This window comes from Ostrea edulis, chromosome 1, assembly GCF_947568905.1.
Source record: "Ostrea edulis chromosome 1, xbOstEdul1.1, whole genome shotgun sequence".
Lineage (NCBI taxonomy): Eukaryota > Metazoa > Mollusca > Bivalvia > Ostreida > Ostreidae > Ostrea > Ostrea edulis.
This window is the reverse complement of record NC_079164.1, coordinates 50,015,219-50,038,673: the sequence shown is the minus strand read 5'-3', so window position 1 is coordinate 50,038,673 and position 23,455 is coordinate 50,015,219. Positions and strand designations below refer to the sequence as shown.

At 33.1% G+C, this 23,455-nt stretch overlaps 1 protein-coding gene across 15 annotated transcripts in view; it reads right to left on the bottom strand.

The window, feature by feature from the left end:
- Positions 1-23,455, bottom strand: part of LOC125651368 (kinesin-like protein KIF28) — a 46,927-nt gene that overhangs the window by 11,336 nt on the left and 12,136 nt on the right. For all 15 annotated transcript variants that reach the window (XM_048879930.2, XM_048879976.2, XM_048879959.2 and 12 more), the window contains exons 6-21: positions 14,508-14,586; positions 13,141-13,207; positions 12,647-12,833; positions 12,054-12,206; positions 11,625-11,722; positions 11,324-11,424; positions 11,007-11,157; positions 10,642-10,720; positions 10,318-10,418; positions 9,957-10,156; positions 9,485-9,630; positions 7,622-7,768; positions 7,304-7,463; positions 3,821-3,908; positions 1,502-1,795; positions 640-915 (exon numbers count right to left, since the gene is read on the bottom strand). In XM_048879930.2, the coding sequence (XP_048735887.1) occupies positions 640-915; positions 1,502-1,795; positions 3,821-3,908; positions 7,304-7,463; positions 7,622-7,768; positions 9,485-9,630; positions 9,957-10,156; positions 10,318-10,418; positions 10,642-10,720; positions 11,007-11,157; positions 11,324-11,424; positions 11,625-11,722; positions 12,054-12,206; positions 12,647-12,833; positions 13,141-13,207; positions 14,508-14,586 (2,327 nt within the window). The remainder of the gene's footprint in view (positions 1-639; positions 916-1,501; positions 1,796-3,820; positions 3,909-7,303; positions 7,464-7,621; positions 7,769-9,484; positions 9,631-9,956; positions 10,157-10,317; positions 10,419-10,641; positions 10,721-11,006; positions 11,158-11,323; positions 11,425-11,624; positions 11,723-12,053; positions 12,207-12,646; positions 12,834-13,140; positions 13,208-14,507; positions 14,587-23,455) is intronic.

Sequence of the window (23,455 nt, the reverse complement as noted above, 5' to 3'; positions counted from 1 at the left end):
TTTTCCAAAATTAAGTACTCGTAAAATAACGAATGTTCGGTATTTCAAACTCTGTATATTTAAATAGCCATTTTGTCTTGTAATTGATATAGCTCTGATAAAGAATGTTTGAATGTTAGTTTTTAACATCTAGTAGAAAATTCAAAGCAAACTGGCAACATTTATATTCAAATGACTGAACTTGACATACATACTTTAAATTATAGGTATGAACAGTTCTACTGTATTTTGGCTCCTAAATATCATAAATACCAAAAACAAATGTCAAAAAGATGTGTTTAGAAAAAGATAAAATCAGTGAATATTCCTGTAAAATACTCATTTACAATATATAATTATGATGTCATATATCATATACATCTTAATTTGATCCATTTGAAAGTTGATGGAATCATTAAAAAATATAGAGTGCGGTCAACACAAAAAGACGTTTTACATAGTTAAATATCTTATTCTTAATGGTACTACATTACATGCAAATCATAAAATTGTTAGTGGACCACTTTCAATATATATAAAACACCACCATCCAAGTAAACCATATGAGCCTATACTAGTGGCAAGATTATAAAAATATTTGAAAAAAGAAAACAATTGATACATTAAATGATAATACAAATGACTATCTGATATTCTTACCCTCGTATTGAGTTTCAGGAGTTTGGCGTCTGGCATGGTGTCCTCCTGTATTCCGTACACAGACAGAGTGATGCAGCCTGACTCAAAGAAGTCCAAGTTCTCTTGCTTCAGTTTGGGGATGGTCACAATCTTGGAGAAGTTGAAGGTTGGGGTCAAGGTGTTCTTAACAGTAGGAGTCTTCACCTCCTCAGCTTTCCCATTGTTCTTCACAGTATATTTCACCAAGATTCCTTTGGAGAATCTGGACTTGTGTATGTTTGCAGTTTCGATGGTGAGCTGTAAAACAAAGAGGTAAAAACTCATATTTGAGAATTAGAATCATGCAATCCGATTGGCTACTTAACAGGGGGTAGATGCATGTAATCAAACTCCCAAATCAAGCCACGTGTAAATGATATGTCATAATGTGAAGTCACAATGACCTATTTTCCTATGCACACTGCTGTTACAAAGAAAATCTGTTACATATATATAAGAAATAAAATTATTTTGGTTACACAGCAAATAACTTGTTTATATCTAGATTTGATTAAATTAGGAATGCAATGGAATTTACTGAGGTTTGTATTCATTTTTAAAACAGTGCTCTTTGGCCTCAATGGGTAATGATGTATGCTCCTGTACATTTAATTTACTGCAGATGTAACTGTATATCATATTGCTTATGACAATATTTCATTTGTCCAGCAATTCAGATTACTTGAGTGCTGGCTAACACCTTTTAAACATGAATTACAAACAATTAATAACCCAAAAATAAACTTGTATGATTCAGATCAAATCTACTAAATTCTTTTAAAAAATCAGCAATTTGAAACATTTAGCCACAATTCATCCAAAAAATAATGCTGAAATATTGTACCTTGAAGTGATATGGTTTGTTTAGTAAATCGCGGGGATCATCCACAAAAGCCTCTTCATCAATAGGTTTTCCCTTGGCATCACAGGGCTCTAATTTAACCTTCAGGTGCCCCTCCTCCTGGCCCTTGTAATCTGAGATGTTGAGAGTATCTTCAAAGTCCAGGCAGTAGGACAGAGACTGCAGGAAGAGATTAGATGTCCCTACCAAGACATCCTCTGTGGGCTCCCAGAATGGGTCCTGTTCCTTGGGGATATTAGAAATATCCTCACCATCCAGAAACTTCTGGTACAACTCCTTCAGAAATTAGAAAAAGTTCACATTTGTATTAGTAAATCTTCCACAGAAAAGGTTATGGTTTTACCATGTACGTGCCCTATTTACTTGTTTAAATACAGTCAAAACTGCCATAGCGACCCACTGTATTAAGCGACTCACTGTCGTATGTGACCATAAAAAGTTCCCCCCAAGACGTTACTCTATATATTATACCTGTATTAAACGACCACCTGTCTGACACGACCAACGACCATGATTTTTACAACCTTTTCGAGTATTTTCACGAAATTTTACCTCTATCTAACGACTGTACATTTTTCAATTACAACGTGATTACTACTTTCGATTTCGGTTGTGTCAATATCGCCCCTAACACTTTCGTTTTCAAATGCACGACTATTCTGGGAATTATCGCCCCTAACACTTTCGTTTTAATACGCACAGTTTGGCGATGATCTTGATTAGTCGGCCCTCTGAATAAATTATTATACCTAAGCTGTCAACATGCAGTGTCGTGTGTGGTTAATTAATAAAACCCGAGTTGTTGTTTGTTTAACAAAATCAAGGATCAGGGAATCGAGGCCGGTGTATTTGAAGGTGTGAATTTCGACAAACTTTAAGAAGTGCCGGGAATGAAAATCTACCACTTGTTATACCATTATGTTCAACAGAGTAAAAAAAATTGCCCGATTGCGATATAAATCAGGTAAATATTGTGCTTAGGACTAAAATTTTAAACGGAGTATTCACAGTTTTCTTGCATGAGATACTAGAGGTTTCCAGAATAATGACCGGAACTAGCGACTCACTTCGACATGCCCAAGTATTTGACACGTCCGAGTTCAAGAAAATTGCCTGCATTAGTTCTAAGCTTAAAAGATTTGCTGTGCATGTACAATGGATATTGTGATTTATTTAATGTTTCTCAAATTGAATAACATTTTTCCAGCATGTATTGTACAAAAGGAGACGCAACACTTCACCATTTGTTTTCTTACCACAAGTGCTTCATTTTTTAGTTACAGTGTACAAGTAGGCTATACATGAATACCCTTTACAACAAAGTGTTTATAAGTTTTAGAAAATTTACATGCAGTTTATAAATAATTTTTAAATCTCATGTAAATGTGTAATATAAAATGCATGAAAAGTTTATCATTCTTAAATACATTAAATGTAATTTTGATGAATAAAAAATTATGATACAACACATTGTATTCTAGATTTTTAACCATAGTGTATTATTAATTTTATTTTACAACTATTAAACCCGTACTTGATATTCTTAATGATAAATTCCAAATACATGTAGCCAAAATTTTCTCCATTGTATAAATTATTTGCGAAATTTTATCCATTAACTACGGAAAATAGGCAACCTGTATTAAGAGACCACCTGTCATATGTGACCTTTTTTCCATTCTCCGTTGGACGGTCTCTTAATACAGGTTTGACTGTACCTTCAAACTTCCTCAAACCCGGTAAAAATGATGCTATGTTGTCCTCACTCATCACCCTCAATTACAACATTAGATTTTTAAAAATGTAAAATGATATAGTTAATCATGTATGCATATAAGTTTGATAGTTGACAATGCAAGTACTTCATATTTCATCAAAGGCAAAATGCACTGAAACTGATCAAGAGTCTTCTGCTGTTGGCAAAAATCTATGTTTACTTTATATCAATCATAAAGATTCAGCTAGATTTCTACTTTTGAGGCACTCTACTGCAAAATACTGATAGTTTTCATTTCTATAAACTTTTTGAAAATACCTATAAAACCAACCCTAGAGCTGTTTCTAACCCAACCCTGACCCCCCCCCCCCCCCCCCCCCCCCTCCAACAGGCAGTCTTATACCTACAGCTTCTTCCTGAGATTCCCTGTGAACTTAACATTTGACCTACAATCAATAGGGCACATCCTTACCTCATCAAGGGTTTGTGTGTGCAGTTTCATGATCTTGGGTGTAGTGAAATTCCATGGAGGGGGTGTGGGTGTGTAGATACTGACCAGAAATTATCAAATGAGAAAAGCTTACTTGTATCAGGTATCTTCTGGTGATGAACTTTCCTCTTTCCCACAACCATGTGTTCCCATTCAATAGATTCTTCATTTTCACTGTCACTCTGTCAACAAACAACCATGGTTCATTTTAAAATCATTTTTACATAAATCAATGCACAGAATGTGTTTGTGAAACACGATGCCCCTGAGCATGACCTCTTTTAATTCTTGACCTTGATGAATGACCCTTACTTTATCAGTAATAAAGATTTGACCCACAGGCAATGATATCGTTTGGGTTTGAATTTACTATTAAAGAGTACTCTTTAATTAGAAAATCCCAACCCAAGCGAGACAATTGCCTGTGATTTGACCTTGACCTTTCAGTTAACCAAGTATGAAGTTTTAAAGGTCAAAAGCTATCTAAAGTTGAAATTGCAGGCAGACAAAGAGACAGACAGAGAGACACACCAAAAACAATATGCTCCCCGATCTTTGATCTTCGGGGCATAAATAGAAGTGATCTTTTAAGCAAGATATGACAATATCTCAATTAAGCAAATCAAAGTAAAACTGTCATATTCAGTGCATGTACTAATTAATGAAATGAAATTTATCATTTGCATCTATTCTAAACAGAACAGAATAATTTTAATGCAATTCTACATCAATTTGAAATTATCATATGTGCAAAATAATAACCCAGTGTGCAATCTACAGAGTCATTAGTAGTCTTACTGATCTGCAAAAAAACATACACCTGTTCACGAGAATGATTCTTTTGAAAATCTTTGACATTTGATTATTCACTATACTTTCATTACTTCACTGCTTAAAGGAATATAGTACCTACAAATTGTCCATAATTCAGTTAGGCAGTTAGATAACAATAACCCTGACCAATATACCCTCCACCACCAAACTGACAAAAAGAAAATCTTGAGTATCAGTAACTAGCTTTCTATCTATAATCACAAGGATCATGTATGCCAAACAGGAAGAAGCTTTTCATTCTTATTAGAAATGCCACTCATAGCAATTTGACAAATTTTGACCTATGACCTTAGTCTCCTTTTTTTTTTTTATCCCAAATGTATGCAAAAAATCATAAACATTTTTTTATCCCTAGAATAGATAAATTCAAAAACCAGTTTGGGAGCCATTGCTATAGATCCTGACCTTTGAAATGCACTGTACCAATTTCCCTCTTATAATAAACACAGAATATGGTAAATACATAATGTATCTACTTTCTAATAGGAAAAATCATCCATATACCTGGATGAAAGACAGACAAATGTACTATAATTAAATATCTCTACTTTCATTAAATTGGGATCAAAAACAGTAACAACAATATTTATTTGAAGACCAACTAGTCTAAATTTTATATGCCACATGACATTTTCAAATCATCACTGCTCACAACAAAGCCAGACTTGTGTGCAATATATCATTGGTTGAAAAAAGTAAAACAGCTATGCAATTCAACTATTAAAACTGTAATATAAGCCATGGTTGAAACCTCTGAACATGTATAGGGAAGTTTAAGCCACTAACAAGAGGCCCATGGGCCACATCACTCACCTGAGTCATCTTGGCCCATATTCAAAGATTTTCCCTATATATTCACGCGTAAAACTTTAATCCCTATTGTGGCCCCAACCTACCCCTGGGGTCATGATTTTTACAAACTTGAATCTGCACTATGTAAGGAAGCTTTCTTGTAAATGTAAACTTCTTTGGCCCAAGGGTTCTTGAGAAGATTTTAAAGATTTTCCCTAAATATTTGTAATATGTAAAACTTCGATCCCCTATTGTGGCCCTATCCTATCCCCAGGGGACATAATTTTAACAAACTTAAATTTGCACTATGCCAGGAAGCTTTCGTGTACATCTGTACTTTCCTGACCCAGTGATTCTTGAGAAGATTTTCAAAGATTTTACATATATATATTCGCATGTAAAACTTTGATCCCCTATTATGGCCTCAACCTACCCTTAGGGGTCATGGTTTTACCAAACTTGAATCTGCACTATGACAGGAAGCTTTCATGTAAATTTCAGCTCTTCTGGCCCAGTGGTTCTGGAGAAAAAGATTTTTAAATGTTGTCAATGTATTTTCACTATTTCGATATTATCTCCCCTTGGAAAGGTGTGTGGCCCTTCATTTGTACAAACTTGAATCCCCTTTACTCAAGGATGCTTTCTGCCAAGTTTGATTAAAATTGGCCCAGTGGTTCTGGAGAAGATGATGAAAATGTGAAAAGTTTATGACGATGACAACGACGACGGACAACAGACAAATTTTGATCAGAAAAGCTCACGTGGGCCTTCGGCTCAGGTGAGCTAAAAAGGTCATTTCTCAAAAGCTGTTTGGTTTAGCTCAGTTATCAAGCAAAATATTTTGAAATGAGTTTTAGCTTTATTGCAGCAAGAAGGTCATAAAGGCCAATTTTGAGAAGCTGATTGGCTAAAATATCACAGGCTGTTACACACCTTTTTCTTTCTTGACTGTTTATCAGAGAAGCATGCGTAAAACATCACTGAAGTATGACTAAATTTGAAGGCCAATACTTACACCACACCATCACTTCACAACAAAAAGATGTGTCAGTATTCACATGCAAGATCACACACATTATTACATGTTTCATTATTATAGATCTTCAGAGTCTTACACAGAATTAGTTAACATGCTTGATGAAGATATGACAACATTACAGTTTACCTAGTTTTCCATTTACATCTTCAATTATCATAAATACATTAGTAAAAAAAAAACAAATCCAGTTGCCAAATACCCATTTTTTCTTAGGTCTAAATGACTTCGAATCTTGAACTACTTCATTTTCATATGCTAGATTTTAATCTAAACTATGAAATATTTTAAAGGCATTGTACATAATAATTGAAAATTTTATGAAGAAGATAAATTCAAGCATCATAAAGTGATAATTTTTCAGTGTGAGATGTCATTTCAAACAAGCACCATGACAAAAATAATATAAATGTGTTGAAACACATAAGAAACCACAGCTTGTGTAAGTGTTTAACTGCAACACAATACATCGTATTACGATAAAAACACATCAAAGCCTTCATACTTTGTTGTCCAACTGAAACAAAATATACATACATCTTTTCTTAGATTAAAAATTAATAAATTACATGAAAAGCATTGTTAGAAGGAAAAATAGATTCAAACTGACCAAAGCTGAATGAAAAATAACTGTATTAAAGCATTATTTTTACACCATCCTTTGAACGTTCAATTACATCAACAACAGCTAACTACATCACTAAATCACCAGACAGGATCAAATCAATGACAAACATCAAAACTCATCAATGGGCACACAGATAAAAAACAAATTCCACATTTTTCTCTCATCTCTCAATTCACTTTAAAATTGATAAAATAATATACAATCAAATTATCTATTAAAGACAAGTATGCCAAAACCACTTAAAATGATATGCAAAGTATGCTATAAATGTTTGTGCCTGTACTTACTTGGAGGCCTGTGACTGAGTTACATCCCCTCCTTCCTGCGCAGCTGCAGATATTAGAACAACCTCAAAAGACTTCTGTTTGTTCAGTTCCTCAGATACTGCATTGACCTCAGACACCATAGGGAGGATCTCTAAAACCTGTTCCTGTACTATCTGTTGTTCTGTAATGAGAAAGAAAACCATATTTAGATATTTTTTTTACCTCAACTCGATGATTGACAGACTAAAAGCAGTGGATCTTAATTAACTTTTTCTGTTTGATTTTCAATTATCAATCTCGTAGAGAATGTACTCTGTATCAAATCAAGGTTTAATGTACCTTTACTAAGCCCTGCAGACCCTGTGGCAAATCCTTTGACCTGGGCAATTTCTTTCTGAGCATATTCCCATGTAATTTCTTTCGGAAGACTTGTATCTGCAGTTTCAGGCTTCATGGGATTCATCAGAACATACATGTGGTTGGATCCTGTGGAAAGGCACCAAATTGAACTATAGTATGTATAGTTACACAACCTCCGACTAAACTAACTCATTATCAGAGAGTATAAATACTGGAAAGATTTTCTTATTAAAACCGATATTCAAAAGCAGATATTTGTAATGATTCTAGCATATCTAATGGTAGTCAAAAGGCATACATGTACATGTGACTATTACTCTAAACTGGGAGACTTAGCCTCCGAAATGTAGAAGATTGGGGGTCATTTCCTGAAGATTTTTTTAATCAACATTTTTTGACAGATGAAGCAATTAAAATGGTTATTTTCAACCCTAATTTTTACTTTTACTTACTTAATTACTTTTAAAAATTAAAACATTGATAATTTTATTTTATTAAAGATTTATCTATAATAATAGGCAATTGTTTCCATTCAATGTGATTATATAACACATCTTTCATCATTAACTTCAATTTGACATATGTACTATAATTTTAAAAACAGAAAGTGTTTTATAGATTTAAATAGTTAAATTAATATACTGTGAATTCATAAATAGAGGATATTCAATGTTTTGTTGTAGGATATAGAATTTACAAATGAGACAAGTTTTTTTTTATATTTTCACAAGTGCAAAGTGCAGATTTAATTATACATAAAAAATGAATGTGATCATATATATCGTGGATATTCTGGCAACCCACTACTTCTGGTTGTTATCTTTACACTAGTGTGAAGATATCACCTTTGTTATTTTCACCGTGTGAAAAAAAAAAAAACAACTGTGAAAATATCAATTTTTATTCAAAGGATAAATGACTGTATTTCACTGTTGAGAATATAATAATTATTATTATCTGGATAAGAACAAAAATATTAGAAGGGGAGTGAAAAAAAACCAAAAAAAACTGCATTTAATTTTTGCGTATTAGCAAGCATGATCACCCTCAATGATTTTTACCCCGTACAACCATGATACAACGCTTATGAGATTGGAAATAAATTTTGATGACTATCATTCATTTGTCCATTTATATCTAACCTTACGTAACTACTTTTGCAAATTAGTCATTTTTTTTCCAGCTAGGATGTGTTGCATCACTCATATCTTTAACCCAGAGTCGGAAAGAGAGGTCAGAGGTATAAGAACTAAGCAGATCTTGCCATATTAAACCCCAGTATCTAATTCATTAAGGAGGTATGCTACACCAGAGAAATTTGATGTAGATGAAAAGTGGAGGATATGTACAACAATATTTTGAAGTTGAAATTTTTCAAATTTACTTTATTCTGTCAAAAAATACAGTTTTAATAGAAGATAATCTGAAAAAAAATTAAAATCCCTGCTGGAATCGAACCTGCGACCTACAGTTCATTAGTCGGTATGCAAAGTTACTGAGCTACTCAGCTAGGTATTTAAATTGAAAAGGAAAAGTCAAATATTGCTGATATTAATTTTTTTTCTCCATGTTTTTAAAGGAAGTCAGCCATTATGACATTGTAGAGTACCTCCTTAAGAAGAATGCAATACATTTACTGTATTGGGCAAAACTTAGCTATATACTGAACACTGATCAATTGATCATCAATGTGTATCTAATATAAGGCTTGGTTTCCTTGAGAAATTGATTCTTTTTTATCATCTTAAATGAGGTGACTTTGGAGATTTTGGAAATCCACAAGTCTCTCTGTCTATCCATGTTATATTACATGTATGCTAAGGAAAGGTAAAATAAAGGTACCAAAGAGAATCCTATCCTTATGACACAGAGCTTTCCTTCCAGTGAGAGGTAGTCCATTGATTTTTGTCTTTGACCCACTTCCTGACACCGATTCTATTTCTATCACTCCTTTTGTGCTGTAGATCACCGCATGTTGTTTCTGTATACTGTTACATTACCAAAAAACAAATCTTATATTCAAATTCATAATCAATGGAGATGTTACTGATTTATGTATAATGCAATTCAAATAATCAGGGCTGTGAATGAATCCCTCATAAATCGGAAGAAAATTGGTTAAAAAGGAAGGAAAACACCTTACTCTACCTTAAAAAAAATCATTTTCTGTCACTTTAGATTAAACCCAAAGTGTTTAATTTTTTGAAAATTGAGCCAATCAGAGGATTTCCTCTGAAAAGAGGAAAAATCACACCCCTGAATACTATCTTGAACAAATTGCTAAATGCTAGAGAAGAAAGCACAGAAATATCACCTGAGACCACTGAGACAGATGTTTGGAGTGGGACTGGCATCTTTCCTTCCTATGCTGGTTTCTCCACCATTCAGGAAATGACATATAACTCCAGACAACATGGGGTCCTCATTTAAATTGATGAGGTGGGGCTCCTTAGTCTTCCTCTTATCATCTGCACCTCCCTCAATTTTCTCTGTCTCAGTCCTGGCCTCCGCAAGCTAAATAAGATAGATTGTAACTCCCTAAAGATCATATCTAAATCATACCTTTGATGGATAAAAATCTCATAATTGACTACACTCACAAACAATCATGGGTCATTTGACTTGTAGAATCTTTCTTTGCTTATTGCTAGTACATCACTATACTGCATACTGACCTTATCATCCCAGCTCTGGTCATTATCCGCCAGCATTGCCTGATTGGCCATCAGCTGGGCTCGAATATCCTCCTCCATCTGTTTACGCATCTTCTCCAGTTCTTTCAGGTAAATCCAAGACAATTTATTTTCATAAACTAACAGACCCCAACCATTCTTGTATCAAAGTTAAATGCATGTGTACTTTCATTCAGATCTTTGAAAATAAAGCAGCCCAACAGATATCATTAATTTGTACCATAATAATTGTCTACTATGAGGTTCTTTTGATGGAAAATATCATTGGTATTAAATGTAAACCTGTTTCAATGAATCTCGACCTACCCTCTGGAGAAAGACCTGTTCCCTCCTGCATCACCACTCCACCACTTTCCATGGCCTTCTTCAATTTCTCATTTTCCTCCTGTGTACAATCAAAACCACTCATTTTAAACATTTTAAAAAATCACTAGTTGATGTAAAAAAAAAAAAAAAAAAAAAAAAAAAAAAGCATATACAGTCTGCCTAGCACAAGAAAATGCTGTTACAACCAGTAGAATATGCATTGGTTGTCCTAGCCAATAAAATTCACTTCATCACTTTGTCCTAATTAGTCAATAGATATAATAGTTGTTTCATTGTGAATTTTAGTTGTGATTATAGAATTGAAATGCCTTGGTTTATTCATGCAACACTGTTAGGACATGTACCTTGAGTTCCCTGATGAGTTTATCAAGAGGATTTTCATTGACAACAGCTTTATTTTTGATTTTCTTTGCTCTGTCTGCATATCTCAGAGTGGACAAAGTTTCGTCATAGTTGATATCAGCTGGGGACAGGGCAGCAATCATTATAGTTTTACTGTAATAGAAGAAAAGCATTAAGGAAACACTGCACCCATAACATTGCATACTTAGTCTTCAATGTGGTCACAACAGAAAAACTGAGTCAACTTATACAATCTCATACAACTTTCTTAAAGTACTGAATCTTCATATATCTTGACAATGATACAACAATATTTTACCTGTTGCCTCCCAAGGCATTCTGTAACAGTTTGGTCAGAACTGAATCTCTGTATGGGACCATGATTTTCTTCTTCGTACCCATTGACAAATCAGCAAGAGCCTATTAAGCAAGACAAACTTTTTAAAATTAAAAATTTACAAGCAGTACAACAGCATTCATAGTACAAGGAAATGCAATATACTTCTAAAACTTTTAGCATTCTGTGAAGTTACAGAGGTGGAATATGAAATCAATGACAAAGTTCTTGACTATATGTCAGAGATATCAGGCATGGTGAGATTAATTCCCTGAATGCTTACTGAGATGACATTGCCCAGGGCAGACAGGGATTTGTTGATGTTAGCCCCTTCCTTCAGACGATCACCAGTGGCCCCTGTGCTGTCCGCTCTCTCAGAACCTGTAACAAAGCAAAACTTTATGTCAAGAACAGTCAAAAACATAAACTGTAACTTTGAACTCTTGACTTTGTGTCTCTGATCTCACGTTTACAATCTGTAAACCAAATCTGCACCTTGCAGTTTCTCTTTCATTACAGTATCTTTTCTTAACAATGAAACAAATATTCTGTAATAGCCTAACTATGACTTAAAAAGTAGTAAGAATTTTGTAGAAGATAAAAATTAATTTAATACATAAATGATGTTTACACAGACAAGATGTAGTCAAGTACAAAAGAAATTCACACAGCACTTTTATCATATATTGTTTGTGCCAGTTGTCTCCCTTACCTGCCAAATCGACAAGGTTCATGACACTACTTTTTTTCGTTTCTGATCCAGAGTCATTTTTGATGATCTGATCAAACGTAATGGTGACCACAGTGTGTGCCCTGCTGCTGGTGGCATTCATGTTGGTGGACGCCACTGTACGACTGGCCGTTCCTGAAATTCATAGAAATATGGAGTAAAGAACAGCAATTTTTGACAACCATAAATACAGTAATGCTCTTAATTCTCACTCAACCATGAATGGTAACCCCCAAAAATTTTGTAATTAGACAACATCTGGAATACAGAGTGTTCCTTTAGAATCAAATAAGTTTGGTGCTGAAATACGTGCATAATTTACACAATATTTCATATTACAAAACATCAGATCTGAATAAGTTTTACTGTACAACTGTAGATTACTGTTTTTACAGCTTTACTGTAGATTACTGTTTTTACAGCTTTACTGTAGATTAACTACTTCATGCATAGTGTTCCTTGTAGGTGTAATGGATAATTAATCTAGCAACATTGTGTTCAGAGTGAACATAACTTTAACATAAAGTGCACATTACAACAATCCACGTGTTCGGTTACCAGTAGAACTGGCTTACCCTGTTCAGTTCTCTTCTCAATTTCAGCATAACTACCCACTGGGACTCGTTTGAGATTTTCCACGTAAAACAGCCCGAGTTTGGGATTCTGTCTCACATTAAGTCCGCCTTTAGGGTTGTCTTTACTTAATAAATCCCTCACTTGTTCATTATAAATTTCTAACATAGAAAACGTCACCTCAAATCTCTGAAAGAAACATATAATTCATAATGATGTAATCCCATCATTTATTGTTATCAAGAAGTATTTGGAATACATATTTTTACAAGAATTAAATAACATTTATATAATCTTCGTAAACATGTCAGATTTTACCTTGCTATTTCCATGATTACCTGGTTGCATGCATCTATATAATTTTTTGACAAATATTGCAAATTATTACAAAATATGTCAAAAGAGAGTCTGTTAAAGAATACACTTTGATCTCACCTTATTTGAGTCAGAATTTCTGTCAAAAGAGAGTCTGTTAAAGAATACACTTTGATCTCACCTTATTTGAGTCAGAATTTCTGCCCATAGCTTTGAACATTTCATCACAGGTAATTGGTACAATACCCCTGCAAAAATATATCAGGTTTTATTGTCATGAACTGTAGTGTCATTATAACATTCAGAAATATATCAGGTTTTATTGTCATGAACTGTAGTGTCATTATAACATTCAGAAATATATCAGGTTTTATTGTCATGAACTGTAAGTGTCATTATAACATTCAGAAATATATCAGGTTTTATTGTCATGAACTGTAGTGTCATTATAACATTCAGAAATATATCAGGTTTTATTGTCATGAACTGTAGTGTCATTATAACATTCAGCGACTTTTATTCCTATTAGCAGTGTCATTATAACATTCAGCGACTTTTATTCCTATTAGCAGTGTCATTATAACATACAGCGACTTTTATTCCTATTAGCAGTGTCATTATAACATTCAGCGACTTTTATTCCTATTAGCAGTGTCATTATAACATTCAGCGACTTTTATTCCTATTAGCAGTGTCATTATAACATACAGCGACTTTTATTCCTATTAGCAGTGTCATTATAACATTCAGCGACTTTTATTCCTATTAGCAGTGTCATTATAACATTCAGCGACTTTTATTCCTATTAGCAGTGTCATTATAACATACAGCGACTTTTATTCCTATTAGCAGTGTCATTATAACATACAGCGACTTTTATTCCTATTAGCAGCGTCATTATAACATTCAGCGACTTTTACTCCTATTAGCAGCGTCATTATAACATTCAGCGACTTTTACTCCTATTAGCAGCGTCATTATAACATTCAGCGACTTTTACTCCTATTAGCAGCGTCATTATAACATTCAGCGACTTTTACTCCTATTAGCAGCGTCATTATAACATTCAGCGACTTTTACTCCTATTAGCAGCGTCATTATAACATTCAGCGACTTTTATTCCTATTCTTATAGCTCAATTATACATTTTCAATCTCTCACATCTTTCATCTTTTACTTCCCCTCCCCCATCTAAATATCTTGCATCCAGTGGAAACATAATTCTGCTTTAAGCAGGTTTTGAATTTTTAAAAATACTCCAGAATGAAGGATTTCAGTTCTTGCTTGAACAACCACTAAGTGATGTAGGGAGAAGGTTTTGAGTAAAGCTCTAGTCTAATCGATATATCTGATATATTAGAGCATGACATTAATAAATTGTATAATAACTACCATTTGAATGTTTGCTACTTTCACCCCCCCCCCCCCCCCCCCCCCCCCGTAACATTGTACATGTGAGGACGTCTTTCCATGTCAATGTCATATAACATACTACACATCATTCACCCGGTAAATATCTAGTATGGAGTAGACCACAAATACACTAACTTGTTATTGCCATATCCCACCATGGAGAAGGACTTTCCAGATCCTGTCTGTCCATAGGCAAACAGGGAGCAATTATATCCTGAAAAACAAACACATATCAATGAACTCAACATTTTGTCTTACACTAATGTCAATACACTTTGTCTGCCAAATACAAATATTTACATACTGTATATGTGTACAAAACTGTACATATGTGATATTTTAGTGTAAAGGGAAACTTATTGCTAGTTCGATTTTTTAAAACACCACACTCTTTTCACTATTTCCCAATAAAAAAAGTTCAATTCTCTTCACTAAAGAATTACTTTTAGCCGGTTTGGTTGAAAATGAGCCTAACAGTTCTGGACAGGAAGTTGAAATTATTTAAAGTTAACAAACTTTGATCAGAAAAGCTCAAGCTAAAAATATCCATGAAACCATGTAGAAAGCCATATAGAACTTATACATTTAGAACGTTCATGACTTATTTCAGGAAGGGATCGAGAAAATGCAACCAACCAGACCAGGATTTGAACCTGTGCCCCCTGAATTGGTTATATCAAGACCTTGACTTTTCAATTTCCACTAAATCTGAAATTTTATCTCCACCTCTTGACATTCAAATGATTATTTTTTAACATTTGGAAACAATTATCTAAAAAGAAGGAATTTTACTATCACTATTCTTTCAAACACCCTTACATTATTATTATTTTTTTTTAATCTTGGGTTCACTCTAAAATCCTCCTCTGCTAACTTTATTTACCGCAGGTTGAAATTACCTACTTATGAATATTGATCATCAATGTTCATTCCATTCCATTTTAATGGACATCTCAAAAGGGGCATAAAGCAATCAATACTATCTAACAGTCCAGTTTTAAAGACGTTCTTTCACATATAAGGTGTTAGACTGCAGAATCCATACTAATACGATACGTCATTTAAATGAAATTCCCCTTCAAAAAGTATTTTTACTAAATCTTACGTTACATGTTTGTGGTACTTAAACATAATTGAAAATGATTAAATCTGCATGCTTATAGTTTGCAAGAGCATTTCAAAGCCTTGTGTCTCTGTATATCACATGTAAAATGTGTAGCTTTGAACAATTTGTCGTTGAATTTCTATAAGTCATTGAATTTCTATAATTTCAGTAAAGCAACACACTGGTACATAAAACAGAATGTCTGATATTTGTGTTAAAGCTCGCACTTTTGGCAGCAATTTCTTTTTCTTATTTTCCCACTTAAACTTCATACTACATATATACATCACTACATATAAATGTACACCCATGTTTGCAAGTATTTTTTTCCATTTCAAATGAGCATATCCTACAATACTTATACTGATTTTGTCACACATTTTATACAAAACTGTGAACAAAAACAAAGAAATATTGCAAAATGTAAATACAAGAGCAAATTATCACAAGTTCAATCAAGATATCACACCTTGCCTACTACTCAGAGAACACAAGCAAATTGAGAGCCAGGTTAGTATGGAGCGCCAAATTAACATAAACTCAAATAATTGAAGATATCTTCAATTATTTGAAGATATCATCAAGTCATTTGATGCACGCAACAATTGAATTAAAGATCTCTTCAAATAATTAATGATATCTTCAATTCTGAATTATTGCGCGCATTAATTGAATTGATGAGAGCATTAATTCTTCGGTTGATTTGATGCGCGCTTTAATTGAATTAATGATCTCTTCAAATGAATTAATGATATCAACAATTGAATTGATGCGCGCTACAATTCAATTGAAGAGAGCAATAATTGATATAATGCGCGCATCAATTCATTTGATGAGAGCAATAATGGATTTAATGCGCGCATTAATTCAATTATTGCTCTCTTCAATTTAATTAATGATATCTATAATTCATTTGAAGAGGTCAATAATTCTTTTAGAGAGAGCAACTATATAGTTAAAGATATCTTCAATTCAACATATCCACAATTGAATTAATGATATCTTTAATTGAATTGTTGCTCTCTTTAAAAGAATTGATGCGCGCATTAATTCCTTATACAAAAGCATTGTAAATGATTTAAAGATATCTTCAATTGAATTAAAGAGATCATCAAATTATTTAAACCGAGCTCTAAATTAATTATTGCGAGCAATATTTCTACTAAATTGATGCTCTCATCAAATGAATTGAAGAGAGCAATAATTGAATTATTGCCACATCAAATCTATTATTGCTCTCATTAATTGAATTAATGCGCGCATCAATTGAATTGAAGAGAGCAATAATTGAATTAATGCGTGCATTAAATCCATTATTGCTCTCATTAATTCAATTGATGCGCGCATTAACTCAATTGATGAGAGCAATAATTGAATTGAAGCGCACATGAATTCATTTGATGGGAGCAATAATTGATTTAATGCACGCATTAATTCAATTAAAGAGAGCAATAATTGAATTGATGATATCTTCAAATAATTGAAGATATCTTCAATTATTTGAGTTTATGTTAATTTGGCGCTCCATAGGTTAGTGAAAACCTAAATGCACTTTTTCAACTAGCAGCCCAAATTAAATCAATTCTGCATGCATGTTTTATCTATTGTTATGCTGAAAGGTAAATCATGTACTTTAAACTCTAATTACATAAGATTGCGTCACTGTCAATCAGCTTGTTTTAATACACTTCCGGAATGTCTGCCAACAGTACCTTGCCAACTGCGTAAAACCACACAAATTGATTTGATTGGAATTCATGTTACATTAGAACACACAATTTTGGTTTCGGTGAATCAGGCAAATGGTTTGATATTCTTGAGCATGAAGTCTTCCCTCTATTTGTACGTTAAGGTTTATCTAAAGACCCAAAATGTAAATAATTTACTCGTAAATCTTTCATAAAGTTTATATAGAACACTACATGCATGCAGACATTCTGTTATTGTACAGCAGTACACATCAAATTATTAGACAATCCAGGCAATTAAATGCAGTTACTTTTGAAATGATCCTTTATGACCAAATGTTAAAGTCAGACTATACACAACATTTCTGCCATTTCTTTCTAAAACAATTTTTTCATCTCCTTGATATGAAGAGTTTTTGTGCGACTTCTGAAAGCCGGTTTTAATTTTATATTGTAGTATTTTACAATACTGTGTATATCAGTCTGGTCAGCTAAGTGGTTAGATCACCTAATACGCAAGATCGCGACTACTTTTTCCGTCTTGGTTTTAAATTTTACTTCCCCTTTCAAAGTCTCGCGAGACCCAGATTATGCGAGGATTTGGGCATGTTGGTAAATAATATCAGTTCTGCTACTTCTGTCGTGATCGATTCACCCGATTTTAACAATGGTGTACTATCATTGCATTGCAGTAGACTATAGTAATGGTTCAAGAAAGAAACATAATACGCAGAAATATCCACAACTGATATATTTTAATGGAAATGTGGTGGATTTTTTCCCACTGCTGTCAGCCAGGAAATTCCCAAAGCTGGCGTTAAAATGTATATCTTCGCGAGCTCTATTCAGAAGTTCATTTTTCTTGTATCCAGACGTTTTTACACACCTTTCATTTAAAAATGCATTTAATTGTGGAAAGCACATGGAGGTTAAATTGTCTTCCGATGCCATGTTTTGAATAAACAAAAAATGCCCAAGATCGACACACTTTTCCGGACTTCTTTACAAGAAAGTTCCACAAACTCGGTATTTACGATCTTGCGTATTAGTAATGCAAGGGTCCTGCTTGGGTTTCATCTTAGATTGATCCATAGATTTTGATACAATAGCCTAGTAATGTCCATATATATACAACTTTCTGTAATAAATAATAAATGTAACATTTACATGCCACAACCAGGAATTATCAAAATATGCTAACTCTAAAACAGACTTGGTGATATGCAAGTTTTCTTGTAGAAACAAGATAGTACGCCAGTGAGTGAATTGTATCATTGAAACGTTTTTAAGTGATATGGATAGAACTGATGCTGCACCAAATTGATGACCACGCCGTTTGGAAGAATGTTCCAGAAAGGACGTGACATGTACGTGTCAATATATATTAGACTATTGCAGAATTAAATTTCCCGGAATAAATAAGATCCCCCCCCTTCCCTTTTAGTAAAGACTGACGAGGATACAGTTACGGAGATAAATGCGCATATCCAAGACAAGCGTGGATATGCGATATTATTTGAAGATATCATCAATTCATTTGATGCGCGCAACAATTGAATTAAAGATCTCTTCAAATAATTAATGATATCTTCAATTCTGAATTATTGCGCGCATTAATTGAATTGATGAGAGCATTAATTCTTCAGCTGAATTGATGCGTGGTTTAATTGAATTAATGAACTCTTCAAATGAATTAATGATATCAACAATTGAATTGATGCGCGCTACAATTCAATTGAAGAAAGCAATAACTGATATAATGCGCACATTAAATCAATTGATGAGAGCAGTAATTGAATTGATGCGCGCATTAATTCATTTGATGAGAGCAATAATTGATTTAATGCGCGCATTAATTCAATTATTGCTCTCTTCAATTTAATCAATGATATCTTTAATTCATTTGAAGAGAGCAATAATTCTTTTAGAGAGAGCAACTATATAATTAAAGATATCTTCAATTCAACATATCCACAATTGAATTAATGATCTCTTTAATTGAATTGTTGCTCTCTTTAAAAGAATTGATGTGCGCATTAATTCATTATACAAAAGCATTGTAAATGATTTAAAGATATCTTCAATTGAATTAAAGAAATCATCAAATTATTTATACCGAGCTCTAAATTAATTATTGCGAGCAATAATTCTACTAAATTGATGCTCTCATCAATTGAATTGAAGAGAGCAATAATTGAATTAATGCGTGCATCAAATCTATTATTGCTCTCATTATTTGAATTAATGCGTGCATCAATTGAATTGAAGAGAGCAATAATTGAATTGAAGCGCACATTAATTCATTTGATGAGAGCAATAATTGATTTAATGTGCCCATTAATTCAATTAAAGAGAGCAATAATTGAATTGATGATATCTTCAAATAATTCAAGATATCTTCAATTATTTGAGTTATGTTAATTTAGCACTCCATACACGTGTCGATCCCAAACGCCGAGCACATAACCTGAGAACAAGTTCGAGGTGCAAGAACTCACACCACCTCTGTAGGTAGTGTGGTCGAAGAACAAAGAACGCGTTCGTACACACATGTTCTCGTCATTCGCAACTCTAAGAACAGAGCATGAAAACAACGGGAATAGCAACCTCGAACGCACTTAAGCACATCACCAATACCAAAAGAAAATCAAAAACATATTCATTGTCCTTTTGTCAGTGGATGAAGGCAATAAACTAGAAGATGGCATGTTGAGTTTTTTTTGCTAAACTATAAAACTAAGAAATAATTAAGAAAATCAATATATGCACCCAGTGGTGCATGAGCCGAGTTGCATGGGATACATTGTAAAGTCAGGAATGATGTGGCATATTTATAATTGTGAATATTCGGATTTAAACTTTTAGAGTTATCATGGAGATCCAGATATTTCTAAAATTTTCAATCTTTTTTAAGGACTGTGACCGTGACCTTTTTTCTCCAAAATCAATAGGGGGTCTTCCTAACCTGCTATCCAACAATATAACCAAGTTTCATTTGATTAAGTTTTAAACTTTTCGAGTTACTGTCCAGAAACCATATTTGTCTGAAGTTTTCAATCTATTTTCGGTCACTGTGACCTTGACCTTTGACCTCTTTCTCTCCAAAATCAATAGGGGCCTTGCTTAGCTGGTATCCAACAATATATCCAAGTTTCATTTGATTCAAATTAAAAAAAATTGAGTTATCCTCCCGAAACCAAAATTTTTTAGAAATTTAAATCTATTTTCGGTCACTGTGACCTTGACTTTTGACCTATTTTCTCCAAAATCAATAGAGGCCTTTCTTACTTGGTACATAACAATATCTTTAAGTATCATTTGATTCGAATTTAAACTTTCTGAGTTATCATCCGGAAACCAAATTTTTCTGAAATTTTCATTCTATTTTCGGTCACTGTGACCTTGACCTTTGACCATTTTTCTCCAAAATTAATAGGGGTCTTTCTTACCTGGTACCCAACAATATATCAAAGTTTCATTTGATTAGATTGTAAACTTTTCGAGTTATTATCCGAAAACCAATTGTTGACGCCCAACAGCCCGCCCACCCGCCCGCATCACCAAACCAATAGCCGAGTTCAACTTTGTTGCAATTCAGCTAAAAAGGTCCTGCAATAAAAGAGTCTTCCTCTGCCTAGTCCAAGTATTTGGCATAAAATTTATGAAAATCTTGCCAAGCTAACTAAGTTATAGTATGCCACAGAAAATTTGTATGATGTATGAAGATCTTCAGCGCAGTATAATGTGGATTAAGGAAAATAAATTAAGCTTAAACCTGTCTAAAACTCAATGTATGCTTATTGGATCGGCACAAAAATTATCAAAGTATCGAAAATTAAATTTAGTGATAAATAACCATGTCATAGAATGTGTTCAGGAGTCAAAATTACTTGGTATTATTATTGATGAAACTTTGTCCTGGAAAAGTCATATAGAATCACTTATGAACAAGATTTCCAAGAGAATTGGCATTTTAAGAAGAATAAGATATTTTATGTCAAACGATGCGCTGCTGAAGATTTTTAATACTATGATTTTTCCACATTTTACATATTGTTGTACTATATGGAGCAATCCAAGAAATGCTGAAAATGTGAATAAGCTTTTTATATTGCAAAAACGAGCTGCAAGGGTAATTCTTAACATCAGAAATTTTGAAACACCATCTAATGTCATGTTTACAGAACTTAACTGGTTGCCTCTATCAGATTACTTTGTCTATAGAAAAGTCATTTTAGTGTATAAAGTTTTACATGGTTTAATGCCAGATTATTTAAATGTTTTTAAATATGTATCAGAAGTCAGTCAGAGGCAAACTAGAAATTCTTATTCAAATATTTTGTATATACCCAGGGCAAAAACAGAATATTATAGAAGATCTTTCAGCATTTCAGGGAGCACAGTGTGGAATGCCTTGAGTCAAAACATAAGAAACTCAACGAGTGTTGCGTGTTTTAAGAGAAATTATCTTAGAGATTATCACCATACTTTTTAAGCTTCATTTTGTATTCTATTTATCTTACATTCATAATTATTTCTTAAGTTTATATGTATTCTACTTCTTTTAATCTGTGTTTATTTTACTAATATCTGTCTGTATGTATGTTATATGCAGGACCATATTGAAAACTAGCGTTATCGCTAAATATGTAATCCTGGTTAAATAAAGGTCTTATTATTATTATTATTATTATTAAAATGCTGACAGAGTGATTACATATGGGTAACAGCTAGCCATATGGTAGAACCCTAATTTAAAAAAAATTCAACTCCTAACACCATAACCCATTACACTTATCCTCTAGACTTAATCCATGACAATTTTCAGAAGTGTGATATATATTTTTGAAACTTTCTGAGACTACAGGATTACTACTTGTCATTGCTCATACTATACAGGTCCAGAAAGTCATTTCACACCACAATGAGTACCACCTACATGTTGACCTACCTCACATTTATTGCCTCCAATAAATATAGTTAACATAATGGGCAATTTATAAATTTCTAACAATGTTTTCAATGACAGTTTGAAGTTTGGTGAACTTTTAAGTGGTAAAACTACTAATTTCACAGGGTGACTTTGATGAAAATTTAAGCAAGTCGAGACAGATATCAGCAATGATGATTTTAATCCATGTAGGGTGTTACAAAAACAAGAAACTTCCTTGTTTATGGGTCCCAATTATCTCAGAGTTAATCAGAAAACAATCAAACAAGTTTGTACCTGCTTTGGGGTTGTATAAAAAAGTTTTTTTCATTTTAAAATTCCTCGGTATTGAATTGTTATTACAGATTTATTTTCAGTTTCACATCAGATATGCTAACAAAGGCATTCATGCATTCCATTGTTTCATGTACTCTAGTAAATTGAGTTTGCTTAATTGACATGCAGCTAAACCCATGGGTGGGATATTTTACCATGAAAACAGATTTTGTCACAAAATATTGTAAGATGCAAATGTTTATCAACATGTTTGAATTGAATGATGTTAGCTGATTATGACATGCAATTGATTCACTTGTTCCATATGCTGGATTTTCATATTAATTCATCTTAAAATCAATAATATATAATATGAACCCATTTATTTTGCATTGAAAGCCTCCAAAATATTTATATATTTTCCATGGTTTTCTGTTCTCTGTAGTCAAATGTCATGTTGATAAAAACTGAAAAGGTACAAAAGTCTATTTTTCTCTCTTTGCATTTATCAAAAATTAATAAAATGAACACCAGGATGGATTTTGTTTCTCGACCATAACTCTATTGATTTTACATTCCAATTAAGCCATAATATGAACATAAAACTTTGATAAAGGATTGAAAAAGAATATCATTGTTTGCAATGACTGGATTGAAACTAGATTCTCTTAAAACATCTTGATGAATTATTCACCTGAGTTCCTTGATATTTTATTGATACATGTATAACTGTAGCTAAAACAATTCTTTGATAGTGATCAGTTTCAACAAGAATATGTCAAAAACTAATTCTATTTGAATGCTCATTTTATTTCTGATTCATCTGTTCCTTCAACTTAAAAGCAATAAATGACAGCATTAATAGCAGAAACTACCTTCTGCACAGTTTGGTACCACTAAGTATAATATGTATTGATAAAGCAACACAAGTCCCCCTCAACTGTGTACATATTCTAAAATAAAGTAAAATTAGTCTCCTACTGGCCCCTCAATTTTGCATGAATTACTCCAGTAATACAGCAACACAAGTTTCTAATGGTTCCTCAATTGTACATGTGTTGAGGTTCCTCAAAAGCAACTTTTA